Raw genomic sequence first — 27,508 nt, 5'->3', positions numbered from 1 at the left:
CTTATGAACACTGTTCTTTTTATTTTTAGTATTATTTTACATTCTCATTCTTTATATTTTCCATTTCAGGAGTGTTTGCAACATAGACAAAATACATACTCTTTTTCAGTAAAATAAAATAACCTGATTAGTGGGGGTTTTTTGTTTATTTTATGATTTCCATAATTTTGTATGCAGTATTCTTAATAATTTCCTACTTGTATGTGTTTGGAAAATTAATTACCACTACTAAATCACTATCTTCTCCAGCTCGTATGAAGTTTGGGTAGGTGAGTGGGAATTTTTGTGGTAATGGGATAATCCTTTAGTGATGAAAAATGTAATACCTCCCCCCTCTCTTTTGTATAGTATCAAAGGTGTAGAATCTGGGACAAGTTGCATGAAGAGCATATCAATGCAGGACGTACAGTTCAGGTAAGGCTATTATATTTTTTCTGCTAAATCAGTATGAAAAAGACAGTCTTAAGACAATTTTGCTAAAATATTACCTTTGCAGCTGAACCCTTTTATATACATTTGTTACTATTTCCTTAAGGATACATTTTTAGCAGAAATTGCTGAATCACATGCCATACATATTTTTAAAGTTTTGTTTTATTACCAAATTTTCCTCCAGAAATGATACACAGACTTACACTCTCACAAGCAATGCATTTTGTAAAATCCTTTAACATTGGTATTACTCATTTCTTAAATTTTTGCTAATTGATAGATTAAAATTGTGCCACTTTGTTATTTTAATCTGGATTTGTAAATGCTTTGAAGGGTGAACTTTTTTTCACGCTGCCTGGACAGTAATTTTTTTCTTGTTAATTGCCTGTTAATATATTTGTATATATTATATTATGTTGATGTCTTTTGTGAGAGCTCCTTATAATTTGAAAGATATTGATCTTCTGTCTATAATTAGTATTGCAAATATTCTTTGCGAGTTATTTACTTTTTAAAAAATAATATGTGTACATGGTTTTAAAAGCCAAATACAGATAGATGGCTTATAATATCCTATATTCTCCACCTACAAGTCCTCCTACTTGGAAGAAACCATTGTTAATCCTTTTGGCCTTTCTTCCTGAAATTTATCTCTTTATTACTAAATAACATGTGTAGACTGATATTTCTTGATTAATCAGGTTTAGATTTTTTTTTCTTATGGTAGGTGAAGCTCTAGCTTCCCACCTTGCTCTCCTACTTCCCTTCCCCTATATAATTACATATATTACAATTTTTGGTTAAATTAATATAATATAAACTCATCATATGGATTATGGAGATACTGTTTTCTGATAAGTCAAATAGTGAAATACAGTACCACCTTTTACTTTTTAAAAAGTTAATAATTGCCTCATTTTTTAGTTGCCTGGCTTTCTGTGTATCTGCGGTTAATTTTCTCTAAATGCTCCACATCTATGTCACATACTATCAGTATTATTTCTTTTTCTTTCTGTTTTTTTTTTTTTTTTTTTTTTTGCAACAGAGTCTCACTCTGTTGCCCCGGCTGGAGTGCAATAGCGCAATCTCGGCTCACTGCAACCTGTGCCTCCTGGGTTCAAGCAGTTCTCCTGCCTCAGCCTCCCGAGTATCTGGGACTACAGGCGCCTACCATGCCTGGCTAATTTTTGTATTTTTAGTTGAGATAGGGTCTCACCATATTGGCCAGTCTGGCCTCAAGCTTTTGACCTTGTGATCTGCCTGCCTTGGCCTCCCATAGTGCTGGGATTACAGCCATGAGCTACCACACTTGGCCAATAATATTTCTTATATGCTCAAATATATCAGTTCCATTCTTTATTTTAAAGATTTTCTTCTGAACTCTTCTTCCCCCCACTTCCTATGTGGACTTTCAAGACTTGTTTTGCAACTCCTGTTCTGGGACTTTCCTTGGCTGCTTTTCTGTGTTTACATCTCTATTTTCCTAGGTATTATGCCCTCCTCATTTTTGGTTTATTCTGTTGTTTTATTGGAGTAGTCTTGCAGTAGCCCTCTAATTAAGGGTACTTTGGAGATAAATATAAGTAATTGTATTTCTTTAAAAATGCGTTTATTTTCTCCTGATATGTGATTGCTAATTTCACTAGATATAGAATTCTAGTTGGAATTCTCTTTCAATATTCAAGCCTTTCTATCTTTTTTTTGTTTATACTTAAAAAAGCTAGTATGATATCATTTCCCAGTTTTTTGTTTTGTTTTGTTTTGTTTTTTGTTTTTTGAGATGGAGTCTCGCTCTGTCGCCCAGGCTGGAGTGCAATGACACAATCTCCGCTCACTGCAATCTCCACCTCCTGGGTTCAAGCGATTCTCCTGCCTCAGCCTCCTGAGTAGCTGGGACTACAGGTGCATGCCACCACACCCAGCTAATTTTTGTATTTTTAGTAGAGACGGGGTTTCACCATGTTGGCCAGAATGGTCTCAATCTCTTGACCTTGTGATCCGCCCACCTCAGCCTCCCAAAGTGCTGGGATTACAAGCATGACCTACCGCTCCCAGCTGATTTCCCAGTCTTTGTATAGGTCCTGGTTTTGTTTGTTTTGTTTTTTCCCTCTTTGGGAGCTTTTGTGATTAGTTCATCCCTGGTATTCTGAAATTTGATGATGATGTCATTGTGTTGGACTGTTTCTTTCTAAAAATTCATGTTCTTTAGTTCTGGGTAATTTTCTTAGATTTTTCTTTGGTCATTTATTCTTTTGTGTCTTCTCATTTTGCTTTTTTTTTTTTTTCTCTTTAATTCTAAAGGTCAGCAAACTGATTCAGAGGCTATGTCTGGCCTCTGTCCATCCCATTTGCTTACACATTTCTTTGGCTGCTTTCACACTGTAACAGCAGAGTTAAGTAGTTGCAACAGAGACTGTATGGACTACGAAGCCTAAGCCATCTACTCTCTGGTTCTTTGCAGAAAAAATTTGGCAGTCCCTGTTCTCTTGGGTGTTGGAACTCTTGGGTTGCTTGTCTGATTTTCACTCTATTTTCTGAAAGATTTCCTCAGCTTTCTCTGTAACTTTTTCCTTTGAATTCTTTTTTTCTGCTATTATGATATTTAGTTTACAAGAGCTTTTTCTTGTTCTCTTTTCCTTTCTTGATAGCATTGTGTCTATGGGTGTAATAGGTTTTTTTGTTTGCTTGTTTTTCTGAGATATTAAAAACTAGATTGCTTGTCTTCTGGTGGACTTCACTTAAGGGTGCTTGGGCAAACTGGCATTTTCCTTAGGGATACCTCCAAATATCAGTATCTGGAGGTTGTTCTTATTTAGTTTTCTGAAGAAGAATTCTCATTTTCCCCCTACGGCAGGTAGGTGCTCATCTTACAAAGTTTTAGAGGAAGATTAGATAAAAACTTCTGGGCTTTCTTCAGTACAGGCTTTTTAGCCCTGTGCCTGATGTTTCTGAATCTAGAGTCAGTTGCTCCAAAGAATACATCTGTGGTCCTCTTGAATTCAGAAAGGTTATTATAGCTGCAGTATAGTGATTAAATTATGATAAAATGAAATGAATTCAAGAGATCATTAGGAAGGGTTACAGAGGTCCAAGAAATAGATGTTAGTAGCTTAGAGATAGTGGAGATGAAGGAAAACAGATTGATTCGAGATTTAGATTGAAATTTGACTTATCTCTCTATAGCTGTATTTAATGCTTGCTAACTAGATTATAGGCCTAACAAGTAGAGACTATGTCTCCACTATTTGTATATTCTGCAGCACCTGGTGCCCAGCAAGATTTGGTGTCTATTGAATGCTACTGAGCATGTTAATGATTTAATGAGATTATTATGACTTAGATTTCTTACCATCTTCGCTGTTTAATCTATCATTTAAAAATCACATGATTTGGTTGAGACATTGGCTATGGTCAAAGTATTTGTTTACTGATTTTTAAAATTTGCATGTATATTTACCGTATTGACCTCCATCTGGCATAAAAGATTTATGGGTGCCATTAGAGTAGTAAGATCGAAGCTATTGTTAGATATAGGTATTTGGTGAGTTTTATTTATATCTGCTCTGAATTTTGTAGAAATCAAAGATTTCTACTTTGCTAGTTAGTGTAAAAGTTACTTTGGGACAAATAATCTCATCAACAATTATCACAGATTTTCTAGATTTATCATCATTAGATTTACATAGTAAGAGCTATATTGTCACATTCATTATGGTGTCTTGATAAAAAGAAGTTCTCAATTTAAAAATAGTTTAAATTATCAGTCTTTTATGGTTCCTACTTTGGTGGCTTGTTCAAGAAATCCTCTCTTGGAGGATTCAAGAAGATATTTCTTTATATATTTAATTGAGTGTTTTAAATATTTTGCTTTTAACATTCAAGTCTTTAATCCATCTGGAATTGGTGGTATGAGATAGACATCAATAAAATTTTGTTTTATTCCATCTTGAAAAATCACTTGTGTGTCACTATTACCTGATTTCTGTGGTGCTACTTCTGAGGCATATTATAATTCCAGAGTTGCATGTAATTCCATATGTCTCTGATCTTTATTTTCTATTCCATTTGTCAGTCTATTCTGCACCAAATTCCACATACTATCTTAATTATGACAGTTTTAAGAGAAAGCTTGATATCTGATTGTACAATACTTCCACAGTATGCTTCCTTTTCAGGAGTGTTTTGGCTATACTTGGCTCTTTATTCCTCCACATGAAATTCAGAATCAGCTTTTTAAAGTCCATACACAGTCTTGTTGGGAAGTTGGGAGTTGCCTTGGTAGAGGAAATTGACATCTTTACAATATCTAGTTTTCCTACCTGTGAATATGGGATATTCTTGCATTTGTATTTATCTTCTTTAATATTTTGGAATATTTATAGTTTTTTGCATACAGGTTGTGGTAGACTGTATTTTCTGAAGATACCCACAAAAATATCTCCCATTCCACATGGCCTTTTATATTATGACCTTGCTACTCCCCCACCAATAGGTGGAGTCTAATTCCCCTTCTCTTGAATCTGGACAGAAGTAAAGCTGCTTATTTGTTGACTTGCTAGTTTAATTTAGAACACACTGTAATTACATTATTTTCCCCATTTTTGTCACTAGTCATACAAAAGTACAAAAGGAATATTTTACAAAGCTGCGTCTTCCTAGCTCTCCTTCCCAAATACTTAATATTTAGTAACAACACTAATTGATAATAGAGGATTCTGAAAAGTACATCACAGTTTCTTCCTTGAAGGAACTTACCTAGACAGGAATTCACAAAACTTAAGTATTTAAACAATAGTTTAAAACCTTAGTAAAAGTTAATATAAGTCAGATATGATTAATTGACAATTGCGTTATAGAGACCAATAAATGATATAGTACCTGCTATCTGGATGCTAGATAAGGGGTATTATCCTCATTTTTCAGATACTAGAAAGCTGAAGAGATTTATTGTTTGTCTAAGAAGTAGTAGGAAACCAGTTTATCTGGCATACTGTCAATGCTCTTAGTTGGCACTTAATAAGAATCTTTAATGAGAACCCATTCTAGTGTTGTATTCTAATGTTTTTATTTTAATCTGGAAACATTTTGAATAATAATTCAGGTGGGTAGGGACTCGAGTGCTACACTTAATACCTATATAAGATGCTCATTAGATATTTATTAAATAAATGGACGGAGACCTTTTTCTCTATTGATTTTTACTCTTTTTGGTGGTTTAGTTGATGCTTGTTAAGCTATATATATTCTTTTTGGTGACTTTTGATGTTGAAGTAAGTGTGAAGTCATTATGTTAGTATCAGTGCCTTAAGTATGATAGTTAGGTAATGAAAGTATAGTCCAGATTTATTTTAATTAAATAGCTATGACTCTGGAGCCCTTGGCAATAAATTATATGCTGTCTAGAATGTGTTTACTCTAAGTTATTTAAATGTTTACCAGTGGACTTCTGCTCTGTGTTTGTAAAGATATCAGATTAATTATTATGATACCAAATGTTTTCTGCTGTACACAATTTGTTCTCAAAATTACATGTTGTAAAAACACATTAAGAATCCTTAAATCAATATTTTAAAAAGGCAAATATATGCATAGCCACTCTTAATCATTAAGTACATATTTAGCCATTTTTCAGAATTTTCAATTAACTTAAAATAATTACTTTTTACAATTATCCATATAGATAAGTATATATTTGAGTATATTTTTTAATCTTTAGACAGAAGTTTTGGGACATTTCTGAAAGAAGGAAAAAAGCCATAAGTAGTTATAACATTTAGTTATAAAACCAAAGAGAACAAAAGAGAGAAGTAGTTTTTAATTTGTTGAAAGGTAGCCATAGTTAACAGTTTACTATTTGTGCACTGCAAAGCTTGTTAAGTTGATGTATGTTCTTTTTAAAAAACTTATGTCAGTGATTATAGATCCCTTGATTAACTGCTGGATATTTCTGAAAATTTTCAGAATTTGGTACAATGTCTGCTTTTCTGACCTGATTATTAGAAAAGCAGAAGCATTTGAACATTTACTGTGTTCTAGATACTCTTCTAGACACTGGGCATACAACTGTGGCGGTGGCAAGTGGAGAGAGCAGAGAGAGATTTTTTAAAAAATAAACAAATATGTAATATGTTAGATGATTGTAAATGCCATGAAGAAAAGTAAAGCAAGTTAAAGGGAACAAAGAATCACAGAAGGTGTTGAGTGTTCTTTTAAATAAATGGTGTTTGTGGAAGGCTTCTGATGACATTTGAGCAGAGATCTAAAGGAAGTGAAGGCATAAACAATGGGGAATAGAATTGCCAGGCAGAGGGACAACTCTGAGGTGAGAGGATGTGGCATAGTCAAGGAATAGTAAGGAGGTCAGTGTGGCTACTGTGAGCAAGGAGAGTACAGGAGATGAAGTCAAAGAGATCAAGAGGGTCAGATCGTGGAGAGCCTTGCAGGATATGGTATCTCAGAGTTAGTAGACAGCTTTTGGAAGTGTCTGAGGTTCTTCCACTCTGCATAAATATTTTGAAATTCATTTATGTTGTAATGTGTGTCAGTGTTTAATTCCTTTTTATTGTTGAATAGTATTCTATTGTATGACTATACCACTATACCACTGTTTGGCTATTACTAATAAAGCTGCTATGAACATTTGGGTACAAGTATTTCTGTGGACAAAGGATTTCATTTACTGTGGGTAAATACTTAGGAGTGGAATGGCTAGAACATATAATAGTTGTTTTTTAGGAAACTGCCAAGTTGTTTTCCAAAATGATTATATCGTTTTATATTCCCACCAGTTCCTCCATTGTCCTTGCAAACAGTTAATATAGTCAGCCTTTTACATTTTAACCATTCTAATTAAGTCTGTAATGGTATCTCATGATTTTAACCTTCATTTGCTTAATGATTAATGATGTTTCTGTTTTCTTTTGAATTTTGATAAGTTAAAAACAACTTCTCTCTTTTGTTCTCTTTGGTTTTATAACTAAATGTTATAACTACTTATGGCTTTTTTCCTTCTTTCGTGAATTTTTTATTCCATTTTATCTCCTTGCCTTGCTAGCTAATACCTCTGTTATTTTAGTGGTTCCTTTAGGGTCTTTAGTGTACATCTTATCACAGTTTATTTGCAAGTGGTATTATTCTATTTCACATATGTTTACAAAACTTAACAATACACCTCTATTTCTCCTCTACCAGCCTATATGCTGTTATTCTCATATATTTAGCTTTTATACGTAATATACTTCATAACATTTAAATAGGCATTTTTTAAAAGTGATTTAGATATTAAAGAAAAAAAATCTTATATATGTACTGGTGTCATTTCCATTTTTAGTGTGCTTAATGCCTTTATGTAGATCCATATTTCCATCTGGTATGGTTTTCCTTTTGCTGGAAAGATTTCCTTTAACATTTTTGTTAAAGGGAGTGTGATTCTGCTGTGACGAATACTTTGAGTTTTTGTACATCTGAAAAGTTTTTATTTCACCATTGTTTTTAAAAGAAATTTTGCTCTACATACATTGACTTTTTTCTTTCAGTACTTTAAACATGTTCAGCTGTCTTCTCACTTGCATTGTTTCTGATGAGAAATCTCCTTAATTCTTATCATTGTTCCTTTGTTTGTAATGTGTCTCATTTCTCTCACTACTTTTATGATTTTCCTTTAATCACTGGTTTTGGGCACTTTGATTATGATAGGCTTTGGTGGCATTTTCTTCGTGTCATGTGCTTTGAATTTATCGAGCTTCTTGGACCTCTGGATTTATCGTTTGCATCAAATGTGGAAATTTTTTGGCCATTATTCATATATTTTTCTGTCCCCTCCCTTCTCTTCTCCTTCAAGGGCTCCAGTTACACATATATTAGGTTGCTTGAAGTTATCTGACAGCTCATTGATGCTCTTTTAATTCTTTTTGATTTTTTATCTGTGTGTTTTATTTTGGATAGTGTCTGTTGCCATGCCTTTATGTTTATTAGTCTTAGCAGTGGCAGTGTCTAGTCTGACATTAATCCATTCAATGTTTTCTTCATCTCACTCACATATTGTAGTTTTCTTCTCCAGAATTTTGATTTGAGTCTTTTTTATATCTTCTATGTCTCTAATTAACTTTTTGAACACATGAAATACAATTGCAATAACTATTTTAATATCTTTTTCTACTAATGCTAATATCTATGGCAATTCTATGTCAATTTCAGTTCAGTGATTATTTTCCTCATTATGGGTGATGTTTCCTTGTTTCTTTGTGTCTAGTGATCTTCAATTGGGTCTCTTTTACTTTGGTAGGTGCTGGATATTTTAATGTTTTTATAAATCTTATATTTATATAAAACAGTGAGCTTTGTTCTGGAGTGTAGTTAAGTTGCTTTGAAACTGTTTGATCCTTTAGGGTCTTACTCTTATGATCCATTAGGCTTAACTACAGCACTGCTCAGTCTGCGGCTAATTATTTCTCATCATGGGGGCAAAACCTTTTTGAGTGCTCTACTCAATGCCCTGTGAATTAAGAGTTTTCCCATTTTGGCTAGTGGCAACAGGCAATGTCTCCAGTGTTGAGTGAGTGCTGGGTACTATAACCTCTAACTTGTTCAGGTGGTTCCCTCCCCAGCTTTGGGTAATTTCCTCACATACATGTTCTGATCAGTTCTTTGCTGAATTCTGGTATTTAGTGACCTCTAAATACTGATGTATCACTGATCCCTCTGCATATTTCCAGGGCTCTCTCTCCCTGTGCTGTACTCTCCTCTCCAATTAAGTGAACTGTGCTCACCTTGGAAAGAACCAGAAGTCATCTATTATTGTTTTGAAACTGCAAATATAGTATACTTAACAATTTTCTTCTCTGGGATAAGAAAACATTAGGATTAAGAAACATTTTGTGATCAAAATTTGAAACTAAATGAAAGAGTTGGAAATTGTTACTACTGTAATAATTCACTGAAGAACATTAACTTGGCTTTTATAGAAATCTCATAAAGGCCAGGTGCAGTGGCTCACACCTGTAATGCTGACAGTTTGGGAGGCCAAGGTGGATGGATCTCCCGAGCTCATGGGTTCAAGACCAGCTTGGGCAACATGGTGAAACTGTCTCTACAAAAAATAGCAAAAAATTAGCTAGGCATGGTGGTGTGTGCTCTGTAGTCCAGCTGCTTGGGAGGCTCAGGTGGGAGGATCTCTTGAGCCTGGGAGATTGAGATTGCAGTGAGCCATGATCATGCCACTGTACTCCAGCCTGGGTGACAGCATGAGACCCTGTCTGGAAGGAAGGAAGGAAGGGAGGGACTTAGGGAGGGACCTGATGAGAGGAAGGGAGGGAAGAAGGAAGGAAGCTACCAGCCTAGCTTTTTCTTCATAATAGTGATAATGTAGAACTTGTTGAGGTCACGGATTTCTGGGATCCACATTAGAGATTCTGATTCAGTAGATTTCAGACCACATTTGGAAAGATACTGCTTTGGAGAAGCTATCCCAGTTCCGTAAGTACACGGATGCACAAAAATAAAATCAGCCATGGAATTTGTAGATGTGAGATGTGACTTTCATGATTTTACTAGGAAACATGTAGAACATTTGAGCTGTTTACTTTTTAATTTTTTAAAAGGGGGATGATTTAAAAGGGAGAAACAATAGAAAAGAGAGGGAATAAGGAGGAGAGTGGAGAAGCAAATGTAGTAGACTGGTTAGCAGAAAAGAAGAAACAAGAAGAAGCAAAACCGACAGAGAATGGAAAAGAAGATACAAGAGTAGATTCCAAAATTAATGCTATTAGGGTATGAGTTGTTTTAGTTTATTGTGAGATTTAGAGGAATTTATAACTTAAATTTTGCCTTAAAATTCTTATGAGCTGATTAATCAGGATTTAGGATCCTTGACCTCTACTCTGATTGGCATAGGTTCTACAGAATCTCAGGGAAGACATTAAATCTAAAACATCATCAGTTGTAAGACACACTGTTATTCTGTATACCTCTAAGAAAGAAAAAAGTACTGCCAGTTAACTATGCACAATGCTTTTTACCATTTATTTTAGGATACTTTCCAATTTTAGAGATGTTAAAATGTGGACAAGATACTGTCTTCTAAAATTGATGAAATACAGTATTTAGAAGGCTCCACCCCCTACCTCGGTCTTTTCCCAATCTATTCTTCCTATTTAGTATGTTCTATTTTCCCAGTATTATTTTTCAGAGACAGCACAAGTCTCCCCTCCTTGAGGAAGCCTACCTAGATCCTTACTGTATGATATGTTTCAGATTTCCTTTGAGCATGTTTCTTCCGCCCCTTTCATTTTGAATATTTCCCCTTAATAGAGAATCAAAGCAAAATAGAAGTTACATAATTCTGCTTTCTCTGCATCATCTGCTAACACTGCACCATCTGCCCCAAGCAGTGGGCCTGAACTTTCTTTCTTGTTGTTACTCTACATGTATTTTTTAAGTCCTTTTTATTGTTCTTAACATTTTCTCATCAACCTCCACTCATTCTGGGCTCTTACTTTACTTACAAGATTCTCCTTGTTTTACAAGTCTCTTAAAATTCTGAACTTATCATAGCACACCTTATGCAACAACCATATTGGATTCTTTAGATGCCACTTTCTTTTCTTTCTTATCAGATTAACTTATTTTTTATTTTTTGAGAGGCAGTCTCACTCTTGTCACCCAGGCTGGAGTGCAGTGGCATGATCTTGGCTTACTGCAACCACCACCTCCCGGGTTCAAGTGAGTCTTCTGCCTCAGCCTCCCAAGTAGCTGGGATTATGGGTGCCGACCAACATATCCGGATAATTTTTGTATTTTTAATAGAGATGGGGTTTCACCATGTTGACTAGGCTGGTCTCAAACTCCTGACCTCAAGTGATCTGCCCGCCTCGGCCTCCCAAGGTGCTGGGAGTACCGGTGTGAGCTTAACTGTTTTTATAGTGTCAGATTAACTTGTTTGTATAGTGTAAGAATTTTACTTTTTTTTTTTTGAGATGGAGTCCCGCTCTGTCACCCAGGCTGGAGTGCAGTGGTGTGATCTCAGCTCACTGCAACCTCCACCCGCCGGCTTCAAGCAATTCCCCTGCCTCAGCCTCCCAAGTAGCTGGAATTACAGGCGCATGCCACCACGCCTGGCTAATTTTTTTGTATTTTTAGTAGGGATGGGGTTTCTTCATGTTGTCCAGACTGGTGTCAAACTCCTGACCTCAGGCAATCTGCCTACCTCGGCCTCCCAAAGTGCTGGGATTACAGGCGTGAGCCACCGCGCCTGGCCTAGAATTTTACTTTTTAGAAACTTTATCTCTTTTTCAAAAAACTTTATTACAGTATGATTTCTGCTATGGCATCATACAGCTTTTTTCTTTAAACTTGATCAAATTCTCTTTCCTAAAGAATCGCTAATCCTAGTGTTCCTTCAAATTCTTGTGAACTGAAAGATGGCATCATGGTTTCTCTCTCATGCGTCTCACTTCCACTTCATTATTTTATGCTTGTATGTCAGAATTAATTCCAAAGGAGTAGTTATTTTCATTATTTCTTCCACCTAATGAAACATGGAATGTTTCATATGCTAGTGACTTATACTTTTCTAGGGAAGAATTTTAGTTGGTTTCTTGATAGTTGGGAGATCCATGTTGTTGGACTACTACTTTGCCACTTTGTGGAAAGTATTAAGAAAGCATTCATTGTTTTACCATATTGATTAAATCATATCATATGCCAGGGACCAAACGTGGCCATTAGGATATTTGACAAAGAAATTAGACACAATCCTCGTTCTTAGAAACTTTACAGTTTAGTTGAATGTTAATATCCTTATCCAATATACTTCCACAATAAAATTCCTACTCAGTTTTACCCCTACTCAAATGCTTCAACCTTGTTTCTGTCCTGAGGTTAATTGACTATACAAGGCAATATAGTATTATTTTCTGAAAGTATTATTTAAACTTTTTATTGTGAAATATAATTTACATATTCTAAAAAATGCCTAAAATATAAATATACACCTAAATTATTATACTGTGAACACTCATGTATCACTGCTCAGATCAAGAAATAGACAGTTGCTAGTATCCTGGAAGCCCATAGCCTCTTCCCAATTACAACCACCTTTTCCCCTGCAAAAGTAATCACTATCTTGATTTATATGGTAAATACTTTGTACCTTTTGTATATAATTTTACTGCCAAAGTGTGTCCTTAAGACTGTAGTTTAATTTAGCCTGTTTTTGAACGTTATATAAATTGAATTAAACAAGATATCTTTTGTGTCTGGCTTGTCATTTACCTATGTTTTTGCCTATAACAATAGTTTATCCATTTTCATTGCTGTATGCTATTTAATGAATATACCATATGTATCCATTCTGTTGATGGACATTTGAGTTGTTCAGTTTATATTATAAATGCTGTTAACATTCTTGTATATTTTTACGCATGTGCACATATTTCTGTTGAGTGTATTCCTAGGACAGGAATTGTTGGTTCCTTGAGCATACTTATTTTCAACTTTAGTAAGTAATGCCAAGCTATTTTCCAAAACAGTAATGTTAATTTTACATTCCTTCCAGCAGTGAATACAATACTGTGGGCACCACATCCTTACCAATACCAATATTTAGTATTGTCAGACTTTAATTTTAGCTGTTCTGGTGGGTAAGTTAATTGTGGTTTTAATTTACATTTACCTGATTATTCATGAGATTAACTTTTCATGTGTTTATGAGACATGCCCATTTAGAGTTCTTGCCTACATTTCTGTGGGTTGTTTGTATTTTTTTGTATTGATTTGTAAGACTTCTTTATATGTTCTGCCTATGACCCCTTTATCGGTCATATGTGTTGCAGTTATCTTCTGCCACTCAGTGGTTTACTTTTTCACTGTCTTAGTGGTGTTTCTTGATGACTAGAAGCTCATTTAATTTAAAGGTTATCAATCTTTTATAGTTGGTGATTTTGTGCCATGTTTACTTTTATTTTTATTTTTTAGAGATGGGATCTCCCTTTGTCACCCAGGCTGGAGTGCAGTGGTGCAATCATAGCTCACTGCTCTCGAACTCCTGGGCTCAAGGGTTCTTCCGTGTTTAAGAAGTCTTTCCTACCCAGGGTTACAAAGATATTCTTCTATTTAAAAGTGTTATTGTTTTGCCTTTCACATTTAAGTCTACAGTCCATCTGATTGATTACTGTATATGGTGTGAAGTGGTATATCCAACTTCGTTTCTTTTTTTTATAAGGATACCCAGATTACTAAGCCTAATGTTTTGAAAACTTCATTTTTTTCCCCAGCATTGCTCTGTAGTGCTACTTTTGTCATAAGTCAAGTGCATATATGTTTGGTTTGTTTCTGGGCTGTTTCACTGTGTGTTTGTCTATTCTTGCACTAATGCCATACTCTCTTAATTACTATGGCTCTATAATGAGTTTTGATATCTAACAGAGGAAATTCTCCTACTTCCTACTTCAGAAGTGATTTAGATAGTCTCAGCCCTGTGCATTTTCGTATACATTTTAGAATCAGCTTATCAAGTTTCACCAAAACAAAACAAATTATCAATTAACCTTTTATAAATTTATTTGAATTTATTGAATCCCTATATTTGTTTTTGTTTGTTCATTTGTTTGTTTCTTTGGTTTGAGATGCAATCTTACTCTGTCACCCAGGCTGGAGTGCAGTGGCTCCATCTCCGCTCACTGCAAGCTCTGCCTCCCGGATTCAAGTGATTCTTCTGCCTCGGCCTCCCAAGTAGCTGGGACTACAGGCACATGCCACCTCGTCTGGCTGATTTTTGTTTTTGTTTTATTGAGTCGGAGTCTCACTCTGTCACCCAGGCTGGAGTGCAGTGGTGCAATCTTGGCTCACTGCAACCTCCGCCTCCTGGGTTCAAAAGATTCTCCTGCCTCAGCCTTCCGAGTAGCTGGGATTACAGGTGCCCACCACCACACCCAGCTAACTTTTTGTATGTTTAGTAGAGACGGGGTTTCACCATGTTTGTCAGGCTGGTCTCGAACTCCTGACCTCAGATGATCCGCCCTCCTCAGCCTCCCAAAGTGTTAGGATTACAGGCATGAGCCACCGCGCCCAGCCAGCATTTTTAATTTCCATTGTGATTTCTTCTCTGACTTGTGGGTTATTTAGAAATATGTCTTTCTTCATTATTGGACATGAAATATTTACAGATATATTTTATGAATGATTTCAAGTTTAATTTTATTATGATCAGAGTACATGGTCTGTATGATGTCAGTGTCAATATTTTTGAAATTTGTTAAAACTTCCTTTAAGACTCAATATATAATCCATTTTTATAAATGTTCTCCATGTGTATTTGTATGTTTTTTACATGTGTATCCTCACCTTGTTGGTTGTAGTGTTCTGTATAATTTATATATAGTTTGTGTTAAACTTATTGTTCAAATCCTCTATATTAACTTACATCCTTTTGTCCATTTGTTCTGTTAATTACTTAAAGGCGTTAAAGCCTTCCCTTAAGATTGTGGATTTGTTTAAATTTTTCTTTATAGTTCTTGTCCGGTTTTGCATTATTATGTATTGTGGGTATGTTATTAGGTATACTTAACTTAGGTATTATTATATATTCATGGTACAGGTATTGAAACTGATTCTCTTTGTTTTTAGTAATGTTTTGGCTTTAAAGTCTGTTTTTTCTCATATTGCTACAGCAGGTTTTCTTTGGAGAGGAGATGTTAGGGTTAAAGTGATTTATCTTTTTCATCTTTTTACATTGAACCTTTATGTTTTAGATACAATCTATGTTTTATGTTTATGTTTTAGATACAATCGCTTAAGTTTTTTAAAATTCAGTCTATAAATCTTCGTTTTGTAACTGGAATATTTATCTCATTTTTAATTAATGTAATTATTGATATATTTAGGTTTAAATCTTTCACCTTATTGTGTGCTTTCTGTTTCTTACACATATTTTTTAAATCTCCATATTTACTTTCTTTTGTATTGATCTTTTTTTTTTATTATTGTACTTTAAGTTCTAGGGTACATGTGCATAACGTGCAGGTTTGTTACATATGTATACTTGTGCCATGTTGGCGTGCTGCACCCATCAACTCGTCAGCACCCATCAACTCGTCCTTTACATCAGGTATAACTCCCAATGCCATCCGTCCCCGCTTCCCCATCCCCATAATAGGCCCCCGTGTGTGATGTTCCCCTTCCCGAGTCCAGGTGATCTCATTGTTCAGTTCCCACCTATGAGTGAGAACATGGGGTTTTTGGTTTTCTGTTCTTGCGATAGTTTGCTGAGAATGATGGTTTCCAGCTGCATCCATGTCCCTACAAAGAACACAAACTCATCCTTTTTTATGGCTACATAGTATTCCATGATGTATATGTGCCACATTTTTTTAATCCAGTCTGTCACTGATGGACATTTGGGTTGATTCCAAGTCTTTCCTATTGTGAATAGTGCCACAGTGAACATACGAGTGCATGTGTCTTTATAGCAGCATGATTTATAATCCTTTGGGTATATACTCAGTAATGGGATGGCTGGGGTCATATGGTATTTCTAGTTTTAGATCCTTGAGGAATCGCCACACTGTTTTCCATAGTGGTTGAACTAGTTTACAATCCCACCAACAGTGTAAAAGTGCTCCTATTTCTCCACATCCTCTCCAGCACCTGTTGTTTCCTGACTTTTTAATGATTGCCATTCTAACTGGTGTGAGATGGTATCTCATTGTGGTTTTGATTTGCATTTCTCTGATGGCCAGTGATGATGAGCATTTTTTCGTGTGCCTGTTGGCTGTATGCATGTCTTCTTTTGAGAAATGTCTGTTCATATCCCTTGCCCACTTTTTGATGGGGTTGTTTGTTTTTTTCTTGTAAATTTGTTTGAGTTCTTTGTAGGTTCTGGATATTAGCCCTTTATCAGATGAGTATGTGGCAAAAATGTTCTCCCATTCTGTAGGTTGCCTGTTCACTCTGATGGTAGTTTCTTTTGCTGTGCAGAAGCTCTTTAGTTTAATGAGATCCCATTTGTCACTTTTGGCTTTTGTTGCCATTGCTTTTGATGTTTTAGACATGAAGTCCTTGCCCATGCCTATGTCCTGAATGGTATTACCTAGGTTTTCTTCTAGGGTTTTTATGGTATTAGGTCTAACATTTAAGTCTCTAATCCATCTTGAATTAATTTTCGTATAAGGAGTAAGGAAAGGATCCAGTTTCAGCTTTCTACTTATGGCTAGCCAATTTTCCCAGCACCATTTATTAAATAGGGAATCCTTTCCCCATTTCTTGTTTTTCTCAGGTTTGTCAAAGATCAGATGGCTGTATATGTGTGGTATTATTTCTGAGGACTCTGTTCTTTTCCATTGGTCTATATCTCTGTTTTGGTACCAGTACCATGCTGTTTTGGTTACTGTAGCCTTGTAGTATAGTTTGAAGTCAGGTAGCGTGATGCCTCCAGCTTTGTTCTTTTGACTTAGGATTGTCTTGGAGATGCGGGCTCTTTTTTGGTTCCATATGAACTTTAAAGCAGTTTTTTCCAATTCTGTGAAGAAACTCATTGGTAGCTTGATGCGGATGGCATTGAATCTATAAATTATCTTGGGCAGTATGGCCATTTTCACGATATTGATTCTTCCTATCCATGAGCATGGTATGTTCTTCCATTTGTTTGTGTCCTCTTTTATTTCACTGAGCAGTGGTTTGTAGTTCTCCTTGAAGAGGTCCTTTACATCCCTTGTAAGTTAGATTCCTAGGTATTTTATTCACTTTGAAGCAATTGTGAATGGAAGTTCATTCATGATTTGGCTCTCTGTTTGTCTATTACTGGTATATAAGAATGCTTGTGATTTTTGCACATTAATTTTGTATCCTGAGACTTTGCTGAAGTTGCTTATCAGCTTAAGGAGATTTTGGGCTGAGATGATGGGGTTTTCTAAATATACAATTATGTCATCTGCAAAGAGGGACAATTTGACTTCTTCTTTTCCTAACTGAATACCCTTTACTTCTTTCTCTTGCCTGATTGCCCTAGCCAGAACTTCCAACACTATGTTGAATAGGAGTGGTGAGAGAGGGCATCCCTGTCTTGTGCCAGTTTTCAAAGGGAATGCTTCCAGTTTTTGCCCATTCAGTATGATATTGGCTGTGGGTTTGTCATAAATAGCTCTTATTATTTTAAGATACGTTCCATCAGTATCAAATTTATGGAGAGTTTTTAGCATGAAGGGCTGTTGAATTTTGTCAAAGGCCTTTTCTGCATCTATTGAGATAATCATGTGGTTTTTGTCTTTGGTTCTGTTTATATGCTGGATTACGTTTATTGATTTGCGTATGTTGAACCAGCCTTGCATCCGAGGGATGAAGCCCACTTGATCATGGTGGATAAGCTTTTTAATGTGCTGCTGGATTCGGTTTGCCAGTATTTTATTGAGGATTTTTGCATCGATGTTCATCAGGGATATTGGTCTAAAATTCTCTTTTTTTGTTGTGTCTCTGCCAGGCTTTGGTATCAGGATGATGTTGGCCTCATAAAATGAGTTAGGGAGGATTCCCTCTTTTTCTATTGATTGGAATAGTTTCAGAAGGAATGATACCAGCTCCTCCTTGTACCTCTGGTAGAATTCAGCTGTGAATCCATCTGGTCCTGGACTTTTTTTCATTGGTAGGCTATTTAGTATTGCCTCAATTTCAGAGCCTGCTATTGGTCTATTCAGGGATTCAACTTCTTCCTGGTTTAGTGTTGGGAGAGTGTAAGTGTCCAGGAAATTATCCATTTCTTCTAGATTTTCTAGTTTATTTGCATAGAGGTGTTTGTAGTATTCTCTGATGGTAGTTTGTATTTCTGTGGGATCGGTGGTGATATCCCCTTTATCCTTTTTTATTGCGTCTATTTGATTCTTCTCTCTTTTCTTCTTTATTAGTCTTGCTATTGGTCTATCAATTTTGTTGATCTTTTTAAAAAACCAACTCCTGGATTCATTGATTTTTTGGAGGATTTTTTGTGTCTCCATCTCCTTCAGTTCTGCTCTGATCTTAGTTATTTTTTGCCTTCTGCTAGCTTTTGAATGTGTTTGCTCTTGCTTCTCTAGTTCTCTTAATTGTGATGTTAGAGTGTCAATTTTAGATCTTTCCAGCTTTCTCTTGTGGGCATTTAGTGTTATAAATTTCCCTCTACACACTGCTTTAAATGTGTCCCAGAGATTCTGGTATGTTGTATCTTTGTTCTCATTGGTTTCAAAGAACATCTTTATTTCTGCCTTCATTTTGTTATGTACCCAGTAGTCATTCAGGAGCAGGTTGTTCAGTTTCCATGTAGTTGAGCAGTTTCGATTGTTTCTTAGTCCTGAGTTCTAGCTTGATTGCACTGTGGTCTGAGAGACAGTTTGTTATAATTTCTGTTCTTTTACATTTGCCGAGGAGTGCTTTACTTCCAATTATGTGGTCAATTTTGGAATAAGTGCGATGTGGTGCTGAGAAGAATGTATATTCTGTTGATTTGGGGTGGAGAGTTCTGTAGATGTCTATTAGTTCCGCTTGGTGCAGAGATTAGTTCAATTTCTGGATATCCTTGTTAACTTTCTGTCTCGTTGATCTGTCTAATGTTGACAGTGGGGTGTTGAAGTCTCCCATTATTATTGTATGGGAGTCTAAGTCTCTTTGTAAGTCTCTAAGGACTTGCTTTATGAATCTGGGTGCTGCTGTATTGGGTGCATATATATTTAGGATAGCTAGCTCTTTCTGTTGAATTGATCCCTTTACCATTATGTAATGGCCTTCTTTGTCTCTTTTGATCTTTGATGGTTTAAAGTCTGTTTTATCAGAGACTAGGATTGCAACCCCTGCTTTTTTTTTTTCTCCATTTGCTTGGTAGATCTTCCTCCATCCCTTAATATGAGCCTATGTGTGTCTCTGCATGTGAGATGGGTCTCCTGAATACAGCAAACTGATGGGTCTTGACTCTATCCAATTTGCCAGTCTTTTAATTGGACCATTTAGTCCATTTAGATTTAAGGTTAATATTGTTACATGTGAACTTGATCCTGTCATTATGATATTAACTGGTTATTTTGCTCGTTAGTTGATGCAGTTTCTTCCTAGCATCGATGGTCTTTACATTTTGGCATGTTTTTGCAATGGCTGGTACCAGTTGTTCCTTTCCATGTTTAGTGCTTCCTTCAGGGTCTCTTGTAAGGCAGGCCTGGTGGTGACAAAATCTCTAAGCATTTGCTTATCTGTAAAGGATTTTATTTCTCCTTCACTTATGAAACTTAGTTTGGCTGGATATGAAATTCTGGGTTGAAAATTGTTTTCTTTAAGAATGTTGAATATCGGCCCCCATCTCTTCTGGCTTGTAAAGTTTCTGCCGAGAGATCCACTGCTAATCTGATGGGCTTCCCTTTGTAGGTAACCCCACCTTTCTCTCTGGCTGCCCTTAACAGTTTTTCCTTCATTTCAACTTTGGTGAATCTGACAATTATGTGTCTTGGAGTTGCACTTCTCGAGGAGTATCTTTGTGGCGTTCTCTGTATTTCCTGAATTTGAATGTTGGCCTGCCTTACTAGGTTGGGGAAGTTCTCCTGGATGATATCCTGAAGAGTGTTTTCCAGCTTGGTTCCATTTTCTCCCCTCACTTTCAGGCACCCCAATCAGACATAGATTTGGTCTTTTCACATAATCCCATACTTCTTGAAGGCTTTGTTCATTTCTTTTTCCTCTTTTTTCTTTAGACTTCTCTTCTCACTTCATTTCATTCATTTGATCCTCTATCGCTGATACTCTTTCTTCCAGTCGATCGAGTTGGTTACTGAAGCTTGTGCATTTGTCACCTATTTGTCGTGTCATGGTTTTTATCTCTGTCAGTTCGTTTATGGCCTTCTCTGCATTGATTATTCTAGTTATCCATTCTTCCATTCTTTTTCCAAGACTTTTAGTTTCTTTGCGCTGGGTACGTAGTTCCTCCTTTAGCTCTGAGAAGTTTGATGGACTGAGACCTTCTTCTCTCAACTCGTCAAAGTCTTTCTCCGTCCAGCTTTGATCCGTTGCTGGCGATGAGCTGCGTTCCTTTGGAGGGGGAGATGTGCTCTTATTTTTTGAATTTCCAGCTTTTCTGCCCTGCTTTTTCCCCATCTTTGTGGTTTTATCTGCCTTTGGTCTTTGATGATGGTGACGTACTAATGGGGTTTTGGTGTGGGTGTCCTTCCTGTTTGTTAGTTTTCCTTCCAACAGTCAGGACCCTCAGCTGTAGGTCTGTTGGAGATTGCTTGAGGTCCATTCCAGACCCTGTTTGCCTGGGTATCAGCAGCAGAGGCTGCAGAATTTAGAATATTGCTGAACAGTGCGTGTACCTGTCTGATTCTTGCTTTGGAAGCTTCGTGTCAGGGGTGTACCCCGCTGTGTGAGGTGTGGGGTGTCAGTCTGCCCCTAGTGGGGGATGTCTCCCATTTAGGCTACTCAGGGGTCAGGGACCCACTTTAGCAGGCAGTCTGTCCGTTCTCAGATCTCAGCCTCCGTGTTGGGAGATCCACTGCTCTCTTCAAAGCTGTCAGACAGGGTCGTTTGCGTCTGCAGAGGTTTCTGCTGCTGTTTTTTTTGTTTAGCTGTGCCCTGTCCCCAGAGGTGGACTCTACAGAGACAGGCAGGCCTCCTTGAGCTGCTGTGGGCTCCACCCAGTTCGGGCTTCCCAGTGGCTTTGTTTACCTAGTTAAGCCTCAGCAATGGCGGGCGCCCAGCCTCACTGCTGCCTTGCTGTTAGTTCACAGACTGCTGTGCTAGCAATGAGGGAGGCTCTGCGGGCATGACCCTCTCGGCCAGGTGTGGGATATAATCTCCTGCTGTGCCATTTGCTAAGACCCTTGGTAAAGCACAGTATTGGGGTGGGAGTTACCCGATTTTCCAGGTGTTGTGTGTCTCAGTTCCCCTGGCTAGGATAAGGGATTCCTCTCCCCTTTGTGCTTCCCAGGTGAGGCGATGCCTCGCCCTGCTTCAGCTCTCGCTGGTCGGGCTGCAGCAGCTGACCAGCACTGATTGTCCGGCACTCCCTAGTGAGATGAACCGGTACCTCAGTTGAAAATGCAGAAATCACCCGTCTTCTGTGTCGCTGGTGCTGGGAGCTGGAGACTGGAGCTGTTCCTATTCGGCCATCTTGCCCTGCCCCTGATCTTTTTTTTTAGTTTATCTAATTTTTTCCTTTGTAGTTTAGGAACTACATTTGAGCCTTCTGCATGGATTTCACCAACCATGGAACAAAAATATATTTAAAAAAGAATGGATAGTTGCATCTGTACTGACTCTTTTCCTTGTCACTGTTCCCTATGAAAGTACTGTATAACAACTATTTATATAGTATTTACATTGTATTAGGTATTATAAGTAACCTAGAGATAAAGTATACAGGAGGATATTCATAGATTATATGCAAATATGACACCATTTTATATAAGAGTTTGAACATCTATGGATTTTTGGTATTCGCAGGGAGTCCTTGAACCAATCCTCCATGGATACCTAAGAATAAATGTATATACTTTTACTGGAAATTACAACATACATATTTGACTTAGAAGTATAGATTATATCAGTTCCTTAGACTATTTTAGTTCCATGTATGCCCTGCAACTCAAGTGCTATTTTTATGTAAATATTTCTAAACCCCACAGACATTATTATTGTTGTTTTAGTAGAGTTACTGGTCATCTAGATTTACCCACTTTTTAGCTTATTTTCATTCCTGTTCATTTCTTTTTGCATTTCCAACTTTATATCTGGGATTAATGGTTATTTTTGAAGGTCACCATTTAATATTTCTCTTACTGAAGGCAAATTCTCTCAGCTTTTATTTGTCTAAAAATATTTTTATTTTACCTGTGGTCTTGAAAGATATTTTTGCAGCATATAGAACTTTAGGTTAGTAGTAATTTACTTTCTATACTTTGAATATATTGTTCCATTTTCTTTAGGCTTTTGTTATTGCTGTTGATAAGTCATTATAATCTTACTGTTTCTTTGCAAGATACTTTTGTCTGTAGCGCTTTTAAACATCTTTTCTCCTTCTTTTTCTCTCTTCTGGCTAGGTGTGTTTTTCATTTTATTTATTCTTCTCAGGATTTGTTGACCTTGAATTGTGGATGGATGTTTTTCTTCAATGTTTTGAAAATTCTCAGTCATTATGTATTCAAATTCATTTTCTGTCTTCTTCTGGAATTCTAAGTAAATGTATATTGTACCCTTTTCTAACTATATCTTCTGTATTTCTTAACTTTTCTTCTCTATTTTTCACTTTCCTTGTTTCTATTTTACATAGTTTTACATAGATACTTTTTACATAGTTTCTTCAGATCTGTTTTCCAGTTTATATCTTTCTTGAACTGTGCCTAATATGAAGCTAAACTCATTTATTAAATTCTTTTGAACACTATTTTAAAATTATAGAATATTCATTAAAAAACCTGCATGTTGCTTTTTATAGTTTCCAGTGGTCTGCTAAATTTTCAAGCTTTATTTTTATGCCTTTGAACAAAATAACTGTAGTTTTATAGACTACATTTGCTCATTCCCATATTACATGTCCTTTTGGATGTTTCTGTTCCTTGTTGTTTTGCTGTTTCTTCCTCACGCTGCATATGTCCTCATGTGCTTGATAATCTTTGATTGATTGGTGGACATTTTATTTCAAACATTATTTATAGAAATTATTTGAAGCTAGGGATGATGTTATCTTCCTCCAGATATTTTCATTTGCTCTCCTAAGCCCCTGGGGGCACTAACTTTCCTAGATTATTTTTATCCAGTTTTAGAGCTTAAGGTTTTTTATGAGCTACTGGAGACTGGAAGCCAGTCTGCAGTTCTTGCAAGGGCTGTTTTATTTTAGGATTACCTGTGTTCTTAGGGTGGAGCTCTGACGATCCCAGCCAAAAGTACCAGAGTCCTTATACTTAGCAGGTCCTGGCATGGAAATTTAAATCCAAGCTTTGTGAGCTTGTACTCTGGTATGCAAATACTCCCAAAGCAAATGTGGCCCTGAGTTCAGGACTCATCTCTCTAGATTTCTGTCTTTGCCCAACTGTTGTCCTATAGTTACTTACTATCTTGTTTACTTTCTGATACTTTTCAAGTTTTTTTTTCCTTTTCGTTTGTTTTGTGATTTGATTTTTGTTCAACTTTTTAAGTAGCCATTAGTGGGAAGGTTAGTCTGAATCACCTAGCCTGTTGTTTTTAGAAGCAGAAACACCTAACTTTATGTTCTTCACATATGGTTTTACCATCCTGTTCCCTCTATTTGATTTTAGAGAGATTCCCTTGTTGCCCTATCCAATGTAGTAGCTCCTAACTACATATGACTGTTGAGCACTTAAAGTGTAGCCAGTTTGAACTGAGATGTGCTGTGAATGTAAAATATTACCAGATTTCTAAGACTTACTACAAATAAAACAATTTAAAATATTTTGTTAATAATTTTTATAATTGCATATTAAAATAGTATTTTAGCTATGTTAGGTTAAATAAAAATATTATTAAAATTAATTTCCCTTGTTTCTTTTTACTTTTTAAATGTAATTTTTGAAATTTTTAAATTACATATGTGGCTTGTGTGTGTAGTTTGCATTATATTTGTGTTGGATGGTGTTTGCTATGTAATAAAGTAGTTAAGAACATAAGATCTGTGGCCTGGATTTGATTCCTGCCTGTACTATTTACTAGCAGTGTAATCTTGGGCTACTTGTTGAGCTTCTTGCTTTAATTTTCTCTTCTGTAAAATGAGAATAATAGTAATACCCATTTCAAAGATATATTGCAAGGGGAAGATAAAAGATATAAAGCAGTCAGCACAATGGATAACTTTAAGTGTTGATAAAAATTTAGCCATTATTTATGTTTTTGTTATTGTTTATGTTATTATAGTATCAGATTTTATACTTCAGTGGGTTTTTTCTTCCTCTCCCTCAAAATTTTCCACATTACTCATAGTAATAGAGTTCTCAGCTGGCTACTGTAATTTGACTGGGGACAGGCATATGTACAAATTATATAAGAGAGGAAGATGTCACAAACAAATACTCATTAAGTTTGACTGTAGAAAATTTTTAACGCTCCTCCAAGATAATATTACCTAAAATATTTCTGTAGACTGGCAACTATACAACCAAGCTTTATAATTATGGTCCAGAAAGGAGTCACACAGCCAGGAAATGGTGGTGTGTGGCAAACAGTATTGTTCTGGGACTTGAGGCCTGGGCTGTAGTCCTAATTTAGTGAGATGACATGCAGGACTGGCAGCATGTGGAGAAATAGGCACTGTGTTTATCTAGACTCCAGTTTCCTTATTGTAAAATTGTGAGATTGGATTAGATGCTCACCTATGCCGTTGTATAATTTTAACATATTAATACCTACATTTCACATATTTTGAATCTACAGTTTAATTATCCTTAGGTTTTTGAGCTCATATTAGAATGGTAAGAGACTGAAGATAAGGTTACAGGAAGTATGGTAAGATAGAGGTGCAGTTTTTTCACCCAGAAAAGTCTTACAAGATGCTTTAGGTTGTAACTAAACTATTTTTTTTTCTAGAATTGACTTTAATTTTACTACAGTAAAATGGAAACTTTAGATTGTATGATATTAAGATACTATATAGATAGGCATTATGATTTTAGTTTAGTGGAAAGATTGCTGGCCCTATAGGAATACCTGGGTTTTCAACCCCAGTGTCGCCACTAGATAACCAAGTAAATCCTAAACAGATTTTTTTTGTTTTGCTTTTTCTATATGTAATAATTTAGACTATAGCAATATAATACCTCACTCAGAGTATGCACTTGAAAAATTAATTAACATGTACTGGTCTGTCTACTGTATAGGATTTGCATTAATATTGTGAAAACACTTTAGGGGAAAATAATTTAAAATATATGAATAGACATATAACTTTTTTGAAACATCTTACTTTGATTATTTTTGCAAATTTGTCCTATTTAATCTTAAAGGGATAGTTTCTTTGTTTTCAAAGTATAGACCATTGAGAAAGAGGGAAAGCTCCCTGGTATATTTTATGAAGCTAGCACAACCTTAAACCTGTTAAAGCAAGTTTAAACCTAATAAAGATAGTAGAAATACACAAACTGTGTACATGCACACATGTGTATACACACACACACACACCCCATGTGCTAAAGTTTCAGATAAAATACTAGCAAGTGAATTCAGCATTGTGTTTAAAAATTATGTATATAGACTAGAAAGGATTTATCCCAGGAATATAAAGATGAGTCTACACTACAAAATCTATACATAATTCATTACAGCAACATATTAGAGGAAAATTTATGACTAAGCCAGTAGGTATTTCTCAAAAAGAAGGAAAATCATTTGATAAAAAAAATCTAACAACTTCATTCATAGGGCAGTGCAGAGTAAAGCAACAGTGAGATGACATGCAGGACTGGCAGCATGTGGAGAAATAGGCAATCATACTTTGATGCTAGTGTGAAGTGTTACTGCTTTTTGGGAAAAAAACAATAGCTTCTGAAATAAAAATGCACATTATCATTTGAATATTCCTGTTTCTGAGAGTCTTTCCTACACAAAATAACATATTAATATTAGTATATACTAGAATAATATATACTAATATAGTAAATTAGGACTTATATGCAAGGATATTTGTTTCATAGTTTGTAATAACTAAAAATTGGAAACAACACGAATGACTGTTGATCACCGAAGGAGTGATTGAGTAAATTCTTCTGTGCTTACACTGTGGAATATAGTGTAACCATTGAGCAGGAGGAATGGTATTGTTGAGTATGGAATGACAAATTATAGATTACTGTGTATAATGTAATCCATTTTTTTAATAAAAAGGGAGAAGCCTTATATATGTTAAATGTGTGCATGAACCGTGAGAAATGTGTGGGAGGATTGGGTTAAGAGGGGGTGGGATAGGTGAAGTGAGAAAATCATTTTTATTTCATATGCTTCTGTAGTGTTTGATTTATTGTGAAGAGCATTTATCTTTGTATAACCACATTTAATGAAGGAAAAATGCTAAATAAATTCAAAGTATGAGCATGTGGTTTCTAAAGATGCTGGATTTGGCCAGCCAGAGACATGGAAAATGTAAAAGTATTATGCTACACCTTCTATTTTGGAGATATTTGTAATAATTTCCATCCACAACTATTATAACATTACTTCTGAAAAGAAAGATACTTTATACTAAGAAATGGTGGCATTAATCATTTTTTCTTTTATAGCAACTCCGATCCAATATCCGAGAAATTGAGAAGCTTTGTTTGAAAGTCCGAAAGGATGACCTAGTACTTCTGAAGAGAATGATAGATCCTGTTAAAGAAGAAGCATCAGCAGCAACAGCAGAATTTCTCCAACTCCATTTGGAATCTGTAGAAGAACTTAAGAAGCAATTTAATGATGAAGAAATTTTGCTACAGCCTCCTTTGACCAGATCCATGACTGTTGGTGGTAACGTATTGTACTAAATCTTATTCTCAATCACAGTAATGCAGTTAATTAAAGCTCACCTCCTTGAGTAGATACTGAATTACCTATAGGTCTTCAAGGATCATTCGCTATCCCAATATGCTAAATGCTTGGACCCTGATCAGTGTTCCCGGAAATGTGTACCCTGGATATTTTGCAGAATAAAAAACTTGAGGTTATGTTTATGGAGTGGATTTCAGGGCAAGTACCCATTTGTCTATTTATTGAAGAGAAATTTAAATATATTTCCTAAGGGATAATGTCATTCTTGTGTGCAGAGTACTCTTCACTCCTTTCCAGGTGCAGGGGTGACCTCTTCAGGCATGCCTTTTTTTCCTTAAGCATTCTGATTTTCAGAAGGGATGTTAGATCTATCTTTCAGCCAAGTTCTCTGAATAACTGACAACATTAAGTAATCTGCAACGGGAGTCAAGCCATCATCTTCTGTGAAGTGATACTCTAAGAAACAGCCCTGTGAAATTTGTCATTACATCTCTTCTAAGGATGTGATTGATAATTGCCGATCACATTATAATGTCTTTAACTCTGAAAATATTCTTGGCTTAATACATAGTAGTACTTCAAAGTAGTTGGTCTCTTTTTTATCTTT

General features: G+C 35.9%; 1 protein-coding gene across 2 annotated transcripts in view; it reads left to right on the top strand.

Moving 5' to 3' along the window:
• Positions 1-27,508, top strand: part of STX17 (syntaxin 17) — a 71,839-nt gene that overhangs the window by 22,333 nt on the left and 21,998 nt on the right. For both annotated transcript variants that reach the window (XM_001112531.5, NM_001194798.2), the window contains 2 exon segments: positions 349-414; positions 26,655-26,880. In XM_001112531.5, the coding sequence (XP_001112531.1) occupies positions 349-414; positions 26,655-26,880 (292 nt within the window).

The sequence above is a fragment of the Macaca mulatta genome, chromosome 15, assembly GCF_049350105.2.
Source record: "Macaca mulatta isolate MMU2019108-1 chromosome 15, T2T-MMU8v2.0, whole genome shotgun sequence".
In the NCBI taxonomy this organism is placed as follows: domain Eukaryota; kingdom Metazoa; phylum Chordata; class Mammalia; order Primates; family Cercopithecidae; genus Macaca; species Macaca mulatta.
The sequence above is the reverse complement of the archived record's forward strand: the minus strand, read 5'-3'. Positions and strand labels throughout refer to the sequence as shown.